Source organism: Candoia aspera, chromosome 4 (genome assembly GCF_035149785.1).
Source record: "Candoia aspera isolate rCanAsp1 chromosome 4, rCanAsp1.hap2, whole genome shotgun sequence".
NCBI lineage: Eukaryota > Metazoa > Chordata > Lepidosauria > Squamata > Boidae > Candoia > Candoia aspera.
In genome coordinates, this window is record NC_086156.1 from 72,587,622 (window position 1) to 72,601,497 (window position 13,876).

Below are 13,876 nucleotides of genomic sequence, written 5' to 3' on the forward strand. Positions count from 1 at the left end.
GCACTTTCTTCTTTCACCTTCATCATAAGGCTCCTCAGTTCCTCTTCGCTTTCTGCCATCAAAGTGGTATCATCTGCATATCTGAGATGGTTAATGTTTCTTCCAGAGATTTTAACTCCAGCCTTGGATTCCTCAAGCCCAGCTTGTCGCATGATGTGTTCTGCATACAAGTTGAATAGGTAGGGTGAGAGTATACAGCCCTGCCGTACTCCTTTCCCAATCTTAAACCAGTCCATTGTTCCGTGGTCTGTTCTTACTGTTGCTACTTGGTCGTTATACAGATTCTTCAGGAGGCAGACAAGATGACTTGGTATCCCCATACCGCTAAGAACTTGCCACAATTTTTATGGTCCACACAGTCAAAGGCTTTAGAATAGTCAATAAAACAGAAATAGATGTTTTTCTGAAACTCCCTGGCTTTTTCCATTATCCAGCGGATATTGGCAATTTGGTCTCTAGTTCCTCTGCCTTTTCTAAACCCAGCTTGTACATCTGGCAATTCTCGCTCCATGAATTGCTGAAGTCTACCTTGCAGGATCTTGAGCATTACCTTACTGGCATGTGAAATGAGTGCCACTGTTCGATAGTTTGAACATTCTTTAGTGTTTCCCTTTTTTGGTATGGGGATATAAGTTGATTTTTTCCAGTCTGATGGCCATTCTTGTGTTTTCCAAATTTGCTGGCATATAGCATGCATTACCTTGACAGCATCATCTTGCAAGATTTTGAACAGTTCAGCTGGGATGCTGTCGTCTCCTGCTGCCTTGTTATTAGCGATGCTTCTTAAGGTCCACTCAACCTCACTCTTCAGGATGTCTGGCTCTAGCTCACTGACCACACCGTCAAAGCTATCCCCGATATTGTTATCCTTCCTATACAGGTCTTCTGTATATTCTTGCCACCTTTTCTTGATCTCTTCTTCTTCTGTTAGGTCCTTGCCATCTTTGTTTTTGATCATACCCATTTTTGCCTGGAATTTACCTCCAATGTTTCTAATTTTCTGGAAGAGGTCTCTTGTCCTTCCTATTCTATTGTCTTCTTCCACTTCCGCGCATTGCTTGTTTAAAAATAATTCCTTATCTCTTCTGGCTAACCTCTGGAATTTTGCATTTAATTGGGCATATCTCCCCCTATCACTGTTGCCTTTTGCTTTCCTTCTTTCTTGGGCTACTTCTAGTATCTCAGCAGACAGCCATTTTGCCTTCTTGGTTTTCTCTTTCTTTGGGATGTATTTTATTGCCGCCTCCTGAACAATGCTGCCAACGTCTGTCCATAATTCTTCCGGGACCCTATCTACTAAGTCCAGTCCCTTAAATCGATTCCTCACCTCCACTGCATATTCCTTAGGAATATTAGTGAGCTCATATCTAGCTGATCTGTGGGTCTTCCGTAATCTCTTTAGTCTGATCCTAAATTGTGCAAGAAAAAGTTCGTGATCTGAACTACAGTCAGCTCCAGGCCTTGTTTTTACCGACTGTACAGATGTCCGCCACCTTTGGCTGCAAAGGATGTAATCAATCTGATTTCGGTGTTGTCCATCTGGTGAAGTCCATGTATAAAGCCGTCTCTTAGGTTGTTGGAAGAGAGTGTTTGTTATGCAGAGCGAATTGTCTTGGCAAAATTCTATCAGCCTATGTCCTGCTTCATTTTGTTCTCCCAGGCCATACTTACCTGTAATTCGAGGTGTCATTTGACTGCCCACCTTAGCATTCCAGTCTCCTGTGATGAAAATAACATCTCTTTTAGGCGTGTTGTCCAGTAAGTGCTGCAGATCCTCATAGAACTGCTCTACTTCAGCTTCTTCAGCATTTGTGGTTGGGGCGTATATTTGGATCACTGTGATGTTAGATGGCTTGCCCTGAATTCGAATTGAGATCATTCTGTCGTTTTTTGGGTTGTATCCAAGCACTGCTTTAGCCACTTTAGAGTGACTGGATAATTCTTTTATATTGGATTTACAAAAGAGGGTTGTTAAAGTTTGGATGAATCTTGTGAGAAGGGGTAAAAAGAAATGAAAAGAAATCAAGTTCTGCGACATTACTTGAATGGACTAAAGATTAAGATTATTAGAAGTAAAAGGAAGGAATATAAAATTGGTTTATTTGATCGTTAAAATAGTATGTTGTTATTTCTGGCAACCCTTAGTGGACTTGTGCTGACACCAGAATTGAAATGACAATGCTTTATGGATTTGTTAATAGATAAGAGTTGGGACATGGGATGAAGAGATCATTGGTTATAAATTATGAGGAGGTGAAAAGTTAGTAAAATTGTTTATACTTGTTGTGATGAAGGTTGGAAGTCACTTCTTTATATATTTCATTTTCCTTCCTTCCTTCCTTCCTTCCTTCCTTCCTTCCTTCCTTCCTTCCTTCCTTCCTTCCTTCCTTTTTCTTACCATTTTTTCTTTGCACTTTTTACTCTTTCTTTCTATCTACTTTCTTTCTTTTAGTTTGTATTCGTTTTTACTATTGCAATTATAATCTTTAATAAAATTATTTTTAAAAAATATGAAGTTATTCTAGACATCAAAGCACACTCCCACAATTTGGTTAGCCATTCTTCCATAGAGGGGATCAAAGATCTTTTCTCACAAAAAGCTTATAAAATGTGGGTTTTTCTATGCATAGAGTCTGTATTTCAATTTCATGGGAAATTATTATAGCTTATAATTTTAATTAGTGAGTTATACTGTATTAACTACGTATCTTTAGCTTAAAGCTTAATAGTGATTCTTAGCTTTTTTTCTTTAAAAGCTGATACATTTTGTAATTTTATGAGTAATTAAAATTTTATTGGAAAGCTGTAATCTCCAAGACAATTTAAATCCCTTGTCTATTTATTTGTATCTTACTATTTGTATTTTGCCCACTTACCCTTTACCCTTTCAACATGTCTTTTATCTCTCCTTGTTGATATTCTTTCTTTAAACTGTTTAATAATTTAAAAAAAAAGATGAGAGAGTGTAGGATGTAGAGATATGGGGAAAACTTTATTTAGTCCACATTTTTGACCAAGCTAAATTTCCAATTCTTAAGCTAAATTTGCATTTCTTAAGCTAATATGAGAATCAAAACCTTTGGCATGTACTGTTTATAAAAACATCTTTGAGTCAGGGAAAAGTTGCATAAAAATAAATGTAGATATTCAAGAGACAGTGAGTTTGCGTGGGGGTTGTGCTTACACATTTAGCTGCAGAGTGGTGTAGAAATGAGATGCTAGGGCTTAAGACCATATGTATGACAGACTGAACTAGACTGGCAGTAGTCTGGTTCACCTGTTGGTACCTGATGGTGGCTTGCAGAAGACTGGGACCTGCCACGGAATCCCCTGCATAGGGGCAGAGCTTCCCCTGTTTCATTCTCACCTAGGTGGGGAGAACGTCCTTTGCATGTCATTTTTGGAGGAAACTGCAATGTATCCCACACTCACCACATCAGCAAGGTTTACTACAGACTTTGCGAAGTTGCTGGTAAGGCTGGCTGAACGGCGCATTTGCTCAAACTGGAAGAGAACAAATAGAGAAAAATCAGTTGCAAGAAACTCACTCCTTACTAGATACAACCAGAAGCTGAAGCAGTCTAGTGAGGGTCTTCCCCATCTCTCTCCCTTTGCTCATGAAATGACTTTCCCTGACTTACAAAAGCAGCCATGAGGTCAATTCCTCTCTTAACACACCAGTATATTCTTGGAAATGCCTGCCTTCTTCAGCATTATCTTTATCATGTTTGCACAGAAATAAGTCCACTGAAGTGATTTTTCCTGAAACTTGTACTGAATCAGACCACTGAGTCCATTCAACTCAACAGTTCCAAGGTTTCGGGCAAAGTTTTTTCTAGCTAAAGCACCTTCTCTAACCAAGGCAGATCTCTTTGAGCAGATTTATAGCTGAGCAAGTGTTCAGGCTCCAGTCCAAAGTTTCACACTGGCTTAAGCTAACACTTCTGCTTTGCAGCTTTGGTTTTTATCTTCCTGCTTAGAACAAAAAAGTTTCATTTGAGTCAAGCTCAACTTCTGTTGACAAAAAAGCCACCCTTGAGTCAAGCTTGAATTTTGGTGACTTTGTGGACACATCAATGTTGTTTTCTAGGCAAAAGCATAGAAGTGGCTTGCTGCTATTTTCTTTCAATTTTTTTTTTAATTTCCCAGTCCAGCCTACAGCTCAAGTATTTCCCGGTAGTATAATTATTTAATTAATTACTAATTAATCCAGTAAGGCTGGCCAAGGATGCAGGCTAGACTGGAATGTCATAATAATACCCTAGAAGAAGGCAATGTCAAACCATTCCATAGTTGCCTGTATGGAGGTGTCCATGAAGTCACTAAGAATTCAGAATAACAGCAGCATTACTGATGAATAGCCTCTTAACAGTCTTGACAAATTGGTCAGTCTCTGTTCAATATTGAGAAAGAACCTTTCATTATACACTTCATCTCATTATTGTTATTTGGACAGGGTAGAGGGAGAATAACACTATTTTGCATTTTAAAAATGAAAAGAAAATAATGAAATAAGAAATTAAAGGCCCCTACCCCAATGTTGAGCAGGAATTGTCTATTTAAGAGCAATTAGGAGGTATTCATTAGTATTACTGCTCTGAATGCAAAGCACTAAACAAGAGTACAGTAAGAGCTACAGCAAAAAATTACTAATGCAAGCCATAGTAGCCCTGGAAAGCCTTGACTGTACTTTATCAATCTACACTGGTCCTACTGACAGGGTAATTGCATTGACCCAGCAAGCTCAGCTGATGGACAGTTTATCTGAATTGCCAATGGCATTGTGGAAGAGATCTTGACAGAGGATACACTGACCAATTTGAAAAAAGAAAAGAAAAAGAAATCAGACTTAAGACACTGAAAGGAAAAACACTGAGCATTGTTTGCCAAATCGCTCAAAGAAACAGGCTTGGCAGGCAATTCATTTGCTTCTCTCCACAAGGCATTTTAAAGGATCTGCAACAGCAAACCCATCCATACCTGTCTTTCTAAGCCATTATCGGTACTCACCAGCTGGTGGTCATTAACAATTATCAGTTCAATGAATTTGGTCTCACTGTGGACAGTCCGGTGACTTCGGTGAACCTGGGGGCAGTGGGGGGGGGGGGCAGAAGAAGACACGTTTACACTGGTTGCTCTCCTGCTCTAAGAAGGGCCTCCCCATTCTTGCCCAGGCACAGGTTTTATATACAGGCCCCTGTACATTCCCATATTTCTTCTTCCTACATTCTATAGTAAGGAAACTCAAAACAGAAGGTTGGAATCCACCAGCCCTCCACAATCTAGTGCTGTTCAGATTCAGCTCCCTTAATTCTTGAAATGGTTAAGGATTAGGGGAAGCCCCACAAGTCTGAAGGGCATCAGGCTGGGGAAATTTGGAATATATTATACAAAAATAAGCACTCTAAGTTAAAACACCTTGTGAAATGCTACAAAAAACTTCAAGCCTTTGTATATAATCAGTCAAAGCTGATCCAAACAGCATTTTAACCCTCACACAGTACTTTCATACCTCTCTTTTCAGTAACAACTATGCAATATCCAGTGTAATTAATATTTTATTATTATATTGTTTCTATTCTATCTTTCCTCTGGGAACTCAAGTAAGCATACATAATGGGTCTATCTTAATTTATCCCTACAATAACCCTCTGAGATAGGCTGAGCTAAGACAGTGATTAACCTAAAGTACTCATTGGTAGAGTGGAGTAGAGAATGGATTTGGTAGAGAATGGATTTGAACCTGGATTTTCCCATAATCTAACACATTAAACCTGACACTATTGTACACTAACTGGGACACCAGCAAGCCTTGCTGTTGGGAATGCGGGAGCTCATCTAGCTGCCATTTGTCATTCTAAAATAAAATTTTAACTACAATGCCGAAGTGGCAATTTCTTCCAATAATGTTTTCAAATGCAAAAAACTAAGATCTAATCAAAGATTTATAAATCTGTAAGGGAAGAGAGGTTAACCTGCTTTGGGCTATCCACTTAAAGAAATAGATAAATGAGGTATCCTAGGCTGAGTTAGATAACTGAAGACTTATGAAGTTTTGCATTTAAGAGGGTATAGGCATAATTTATCAGTACCTATGTAACTTTAATGCAAATAAGCATCTTCTATTTTTATGAAACATTTCCTCTTCCTTTGAGATGTGTAAGTGGCCACTAACAGGTTATTTGCTTAATACTGTATTGTCTACATGGGGGAAGGGGGACCACATGGTGCCTTCCACATATTTTGAAAAATTCCCAGAATGTCATGACAGTTCATCGGGTATGGGGGCTCTGAGAATTTTAGATCGACACATGTGTAAGGTACTAATGCTGCTTACGTCTGGTCTATAATGACTGGTAGGCAGCTCCATGAAGATTGCAGAGAAAGCTGTGGCCCATCCCAGCATAACAGGCCATGCTAGGAATTTATGCATGACAAGCTTGTGCTGTTTTTCAGGTACATTCATAAGGCTCCTTGGTTTTCTGTTTTTAAAACTGATGAAATATTACTGTCATGTAGTAAATTTACCTGTCTTCGACGACGCAGTTTAGGAAGCCCAGAAGGAATGTAGTAGTTCAGTGCAGAAAATAAACACCCTGGAAGAAAAGAATTTACATTACATATTGGAGACGGATGTAATATGTAGAAAAATATATAATCAGATTTTCAAGTATTTAAACTGAGACAAAAGTTATGATCGGGCACGGGGACAGCACAGGTTTAGCAATCTATATACTGCTAACTTATAACCTTATGGTACCATTCTGATAGCAATTAAACTGAAATATCTAGCATAACTACCTGATAACAAATTTATGATTTTTTCCAATGAATACTGGCTGAGACTCCTGAAGGAAGAAATCATCTGAATACTCACCACCTACTGGAAGAAATATTTTTGCTGCATGCAGGTCAAACTCAGAGTAAAAACACAAGTTGTCATCTTCCTTTCAGAAAAATGTCTTCAGAATTATAGCTCAGTGTCAGGGCTATCCCAATACAGTTTCCTCCCTGAGTCACAATAGCAAAAAGTCTGTATCAAGTTTATTGGGTACCTGAGGCAGGTAATCACCCAAATTCATCTCCCCTTCCCTCGCAGGAAAAAATCCAGTCACAACAAATAATTGGCTATATCCTTTCATGGTGCCTCAGTGTATGGAAAGGAGAGCTTCATTCCAGTTAACAGAAATCTTCTAGAAGAGTCTGTCCCAGAAGCGCTTTCCAAATTCCAGAGAGAAATCCCTAACTATCACTGTGCACTCAAGAACATTTCAGATTAAACCTATTGCTCACAGTCAGAGCACTCTGGCTATTGAAATACTACCTGGGTTGCTCATAGGTGAAAAGCATTTCTCCTAAGAGGTGAATGGGGAGGGTGTGGGATAATTAATGAGATTCTTTGCCCTTAATATACTCTAAGGCATTACATATTTTAAAATAATGACAACAATTACTATTTAATTAGATCTGCTTTTCAATTTAGCTACATTTTCTGGTTCTAATTTTGCATGACTTTTCATACACCATATATACTGTTCATTTTCAGCAACTTGTGTCCAGGAATTATTTACTGTATTTATTTGTTCACAATATCAGGCAAAGGAAAACCATCCCTTTCAGAACAAAAGATTGATTTCCAGTGAGAAACAGTACTGAACTCCAGCTGTTCTTTTGGATGTAATCAGAAAAAAAAGCATAGTTTCTTCATTCCAAGATGCGCATCATTAAAATTATTTTTTCCCAACTGGAAAATGACATTGAACTCTAAAGAATCCTGGGGTGGGATGTGGTAGGAACCTAAATAGGAGATTCCCTGTTTGCAAGAAGCATAGAAGACTCTGGGGCATTCATCACACGTTGAAGTAAACATGATTGGATTCTGTATGCGTGTGAATGGCACCTCAAATACTGTGACTTAATGAAATGGTGAGTAGCTCAAGGTTTATACTGAGAACCAATGCTGTGATTTCTCAGTTAAAAACCAAGATTCCCCTGCCACAAAGGAGGTTTTTCAGCTGGCTACATGTTCCATTAGAAGTTGGAAAGAAGGGGGCAGAGGGAAGGTGCATTTCAGATCAAATTCCAACACTCTATCCAAGGCTATCCTTGAAAAGTGTTCAGCAGTTGCAACTGGTGTAATATGTAGCAAAGAAGTGGCTATTTGGTGCAAGATATGATTGATCCATGACTTGCGCTTGCCTGCTTTTTATGTTTTTTGGGGGGGTTAATTTTGGTTTTAATTAGGTTTTTTTTTAAGAATTATTTTGTTTTGACTGTTTTCCTGTATTTTTTTATTGGTTGTGTTATTTTTGAACTATGTAAATTGCCCAGAGTCACAAATGTGAGATGGGCAGCTCACAAACTGAATAAAATAAAATAAAATAAAATAAGGCATGGGTTGTGCTGACATCTGCTTACTAGGTACTAGTATTGACTTTCAAAACCTTAAAAAGCTTATGGCCTGATTATCTAAGGAACCTGCCTCTCCACTTTGAATGTAGGAGAGATTTGTTGTGTTTCTTCCAGGCTATGAAACACACTTCTTTGAAAATCCTCTCATTTCTTTAACCAGGCTTTCAACTGTTACATGATTACAGTATCTATTTTACTGGAGTTTTAATCTGGGTTTTTAATGTTTTATATTCTATTACCCACCTTAAGTACTCCCCAGGGCAAAAAGGCTGGTGAAAATAAAATACACAAAGGAACAAATAAATAAGCCAGGAGAAAAGGTTGTCAATGAAACATTCATTGAGGATGCATTTGTACCTCGGTGCTCAACAGAAAATAAATCCAGCAGATTTGCATTATAGGTGCTATAGTTTATTGAAACTATGGTAAGAAAAGAATTCCAAAAACTTAAAAAGATCTGCAGATGTAAAGGTTGGTAACTCAGTATTTACCCCAATTCCCAAAGTACAAGGTACAAGGTACCAGAACCTCTTTGTAGGAAGTCATGTTTACCTGGTTCTGTGCAACCACGGGCAGTGCGAGGTACTGGTGTCTGGTAGATCTGGTGAGGAAGTGGCCCCTTCTGTAGGGGATTGAAGAAAGAAAAACATTGCCTACAATAAGCACTTCTTATTTCCATTGGCATCAGGGCAGGAATAGTTAATTCAGTTTAATTAAAATAAACTATTTACAGTACCCTGTTATTTAAAGTCCTTTATGTTCTTACTAATGGAATAGGAAGACCAAACCCAGGCTGCCTATATCCTTACATCAGAACTGTGCAATTCCATTCATTCCCATCTATATGAAGATAACTTTTCAGATGATCGTTGACAGTAGAATGAATTAATCACAGAATGGGAGGGATCATGATAGCAAGCTCCTTCCCTAACTTACACATGTCTGTTTGAAGGCCTAAAGCAACCTTTCTCAACCTTTTGACCCTGGAGGAACCCTTGAAATATTTTTCAGGCCTCGGGGAACCCCTTAACATTCAGGCTCAAATACAGGCCAGAAGATACAAAACTATTATATTTGTTTCATGGGTAGGCCTGTATATAGGCATTAACAGTGTTCTTAAACTAAAACTAAAGAATGAAACTTACCTCTTTAATGTGAAGTTGCCTGAATTTGAAATAATTTTTAATTAAACTGTGATCTCCCAGGGAACCCTTAGTGACCTGTCGCGGAACCCTAGGGTTCCACAGAACCTTGGTTGAGAAACCCTGGCCTAAAGAGAATGTGCTTACATGTAAACATATTCATAACCACTTATCAGTACTCCAAACAAGCAGGAATTTAAAATCACACTGAAGGATTCTTTGCTTTCAAAGTACCTTCAGTTCTTCAGACAAATGTGTGTCGTTTGAAAAGGTAGCATAGGTTGCCACTGCAGTTCCAATCTCTACGCTCACATGTTCATTCTACTCTAATTTTAAGCTGAAAAGACAAACATTAGGGCCAATTCTGGTGTCCTACATGGCCATGATAACAATGGGGAACTTTTTTTTTTTTGGTAACCTGAGGCAGTTTGCCTTGCTCCAGAAGATGTCTCCACCTGTATATTCTCATGCTGTCTGTGTGCAGCAGCTAAGCTGATTTACTTCTGGCTCAGCTGCTACCATATCTAGAATTGGTCAAAGGCAAATCTTCCATTTGCACTGCTAGAACTCTGAAGAGTTTGTAGGGAAAATGCCATTTTCCCTCAGTGAGAACATACCTCACCTTACCTCCAAGGTTCTGGACTCAAACCAAACTGTCCCGCTTCACACAATGGTTCTTATGGAACAACAAGGAGCTTTGCACCCTCCCCTCCAATAGCAACCATATTTTGCTTTAAACCCCCAGGTGTACGAATACATCCTGCTGGTATGGTACTGATTGAATGCCATTAACTGGAGCCTTCTAGTAGACAACTGGCAGGAAGAACTGATTGGCTCATGCTGTTTTCAGCATTTAGAGTTTGGTAGAACTGAAAATTACTGCAAGTCAACTTCAGGCTGCTTTTGAAGGACTGGGGAATGGAGCCCATGGTGGTGTAGAAGGGTCCCTGTTAGCAGTTAACCACCTCTTTCTCTGTGGGCCGTCTCTTAGCTCTCCTCTCTGAATTTCCCCACACCAGACAGGACTTTGCTTTCTTATCATGTAGTGCAAAACTGCTTTTCTTTTTTTCTTCTCCTTTTTATGTTTCTCTATGCACAAGCAAGATTCCTGCCACCTCTGCAGCCCCATTTTTCAGGCTTCTCCTCTTTATATGGTATAGCTCTTGATTTTTTGCATCCCATCTCTTAGCTCATTTCTTCCTTTTTTCCCCCCCATGGGATTCTGCCTGCTGTGCTACCTCATCACCTTGGTACCACATAGCATTCTTTTACTTCTCAGAACCCCCTAGGTCCATTTGCAACAAACTGCTTCATACTAGAGCTAACATTACAGAAAGATACGTATTATAACAGATCCATCTACTACTATCACTTACTCTTGTTGGAAGTCCTGGCAAATCCAGCATGCCTCATTAGCATGTGAATTAACATGTAAATTGAGTTGTCCCACAATGCAACTCTGAGGAAGCTGTTTGTTGTCACTCCCACTTCCTGTCTTTCCCTTCCTCCTTCTTCCACCCAGGGAGAAGCAAGCTCTGTTCTCCATTCATCAGGGCCTTGTGCTCTGGCCTTGATGAAGGATTCTACCCCTTTCTTCCACACAGCTCTTGGCAGCTGTAGGGCTGAGGGTTTAGGGCAAACTAAGTATTTAGAAAGAACAGAAGAACAAAGGAACTTCATCTTTTCCACCAATATGGATGTAACAGAAGCAATAATAAAGTCAGTAAGAAATTCTTTTACTTATCTTAACCTAATCTGTCTAAGCATGTGATTCTTTATGCTTGGGAGGGCTGAATGTGTAAGATCAATAACCAGTATTTTCCTGGCATGCTCATTGAAGCTATCTAAGATAATTTTCTTTTTCTGTGCCAGCTTCTCAGCTGTGTTATAGGCTCTGCTCCATTTTAGTGGTTCTAGCAGGCCACTAAATTGGCTTCAACTCTGACAGCTCTTCAAAGCCTTAGGCCTTCCTGATCACTAGTAAATCTTTTAGCTGGGGTGACAGGGATTGAACATCTGCTTCCTGGTACAATTCAAGGTGTTGGTTATTACCTTTAAAGCCCTTCATGGACTGGGGCTCGGGTACCTTGGGGGACCATCTCATCCCCATTGCATCAACCCGTCCCACCCAGTCATGCAGAGAGGGCAAGTTACGGACCCCATCTGCAAAATAATTCCATCTGGCGGGGTCCAGGAAGCAGGCCTTCTCTGCAGTGGCTCCCGCCCTCTGGAACATCCTTCCCCCAGAGATAAGACAGACTCCATCTCTTGTAGCCTTCTGAAAACAACTAAAAACCTAGTTCTGCCACCTCGTTTGGGGTGGGAGGGGGAGTAATCACCCCTGGAAATGGTTAGCGCCCTAAAATGGCCCCTTTAGATACACATGAGTGATATTCCAACTAGTATCGTCATCTGGATTTTATACTATATTTATCTTCAATATTATATTTGTATTTATATTTATTTATGGTACTTTAGTGCTTTTATTTCTGTTGTAAACCACCCAGAGTCCCCCCTTTGGGGGGAGATGGGCGGTGGCAAAATTTAATAAATAAATAAATAAACGTGGAATATCCACATTCAAAGCAGATGCTCTGCTACTATCGATCTCTCATCTCTTTTTCAACTATCCATTTATATGTGCACTTCCATGTCTCAGTCTCTACTTTTTCTATCTTTATCTTTCACTCTTTTTTCTTTCTCTGTCATGTTCCTCACTTCTAACACTTACTATTCCTTTACTCCCTCCATTCCCTATTGGGGAGTGGCTTGAAGTCAATCTGTATCACTTAGACCTCTGAATCCTAAAGGAGTCCGAAGATGAACTTTCTATTCCAAATGGCACCAATTTCAATCTCAGACAAAAGCTTGTAGGACTGGCAAAGAGCAATCAATGGAGTAGAAAAAAAACAAGATTCAAAACTTTGCAAGACTCAAAAGAAAGAGGAAGACTTGCATTTCCTAACCTTAAATTATATTATCAAGCAAGCAGTCTGTTGTGAATAACTGAATGGATAAAATCCCCAAAAGTCCAATTACACAAGAAGCTGGCTTTGCCAATGAACTTCAAAGGAATATATGATAAAAAGAAACAAAAGAGGAAAAGAATTCGAAGAGACATTATAAGTTAAAATTAGTTATAAATATAGGATCTTCTAGAAACAAGGATAAGTTCAGTGATTTCACCATTAGCATCAATGCAAATGCCTTTTACTTCAAGGACAACTACAGTATAAGATTTAAACACATATGCTAGTATGGTACAACCAGACCAGAACATATATGCATACATACATACATAGACATAGCAAGAGTGATCTGAAGAAAGGAGGAGAGACTTTGGGAAAGATGATAGAATTTGAAACAGTTATACAAAACCAGGATTATCTATTAGGATGAATATATAAAAACTGTTATTGAAATATGACATACGGACAGAACAAATTAAAGATTTCATTATAAAGTAGATGCAAAACTTGAAAGAAGTAATCACAGCAGAACAGTGGGAAGAACTATCGAAAAAAAATAATGAAATTTATTTCCAGCTAAAATTTGAGGGAAAATTGGTATAAAATGTTTTACAGATGGTATATAATTCCATCAATAGACAAATCATCCAACAATAAATGTTGGGAATGCTACAACAAAGAAGGAATGTTTTACCACATGTGGTGGCCATGTAAAAAACATACATGAAGCCATTCAGAAAAATTGAAAAATAAAATTTGAACTGAAATCACAAATATTTGTATTAGAAAGAACAAATCTGGCACAATGAAAAAGTGAAACTACCAATGATATATGATTGGGAGGCCAAAATTGGAGAATACTGCATGCAGCAATGGCAAAACTGACAATATATTGGCTTCCAGTGTGCTTCCTAGTACAATTCAATATGCTAGTTATCACCTTTAAAGCCCTATATAGCTTGGGACCAGGTTACTTATCTCTTCCCAATTGTCTCTATCCATCCTATCTGATCAGGCAAGAGGAGCATGCTCCAGGTACCATCGCCTAAGGAATGTTGGCTAGCGGGGCCCAGGAGAGCCTTTTCTGCTGTAGCACCCACCCTTTGGCATATCATCCCCCATGAGATTAGATTGGCCCCGTCCCTACTGGCCTTCTGTAGGGCCTTGAAAACTTGGTTTTGTGCCCAAGCCTGGGGCCTTGGGTATGTGATAGAGCCCGTCTCCTGGCTGTGTGGCTGGATGATGCCTGGCTGCTATCTGTTTTATTTTTAATTTTTTCATACTGTCTATTTTATGTATTTTATTGTAAGCCATCTAGAGTCACATTTATATAGCTGCCCATCTCACATATGT

At 39.1% G+C, this 13,876-nt stretch overlaps 1 protein-coding gene across 3 annotated transcripts in view; it reads right to left on the reverse strand.

The window, feature by feature from the left end:
* ADAM11 (ADAM metallopeptidase domain 11) overlaps positions 1-13,876 on the reverse strand; it is an 85,348-nt gene that overhangs the window by 39,292 nt on the left and 32,180 nt on the right. For all 3 annotated transcript variants that reach the window (XM_063300519.1, XM_063300518.1, XM_063300517.1), the window contains exons 7-10: positions 8,965-9,034; positions 6,529-6,596; positions 5,011-5,085; positions 3,433-3,504 (exon numbers count right to left, since the gene is read on the reverse strand). In XM_063300519.1, coding sequence (XP_063156589.1) covers positions 3,433-3,504; positions 5,011-5,085; positions 6,529-6,596; positions 8,965-9,034 — 285 coding nt within the window. The remainder of the gene's footprint in view (positions 1-3,432; positions 3,505-5,010; positions 5,086-6,528; positions 6,597-8,964; positions 9,035-13,876) is intronic.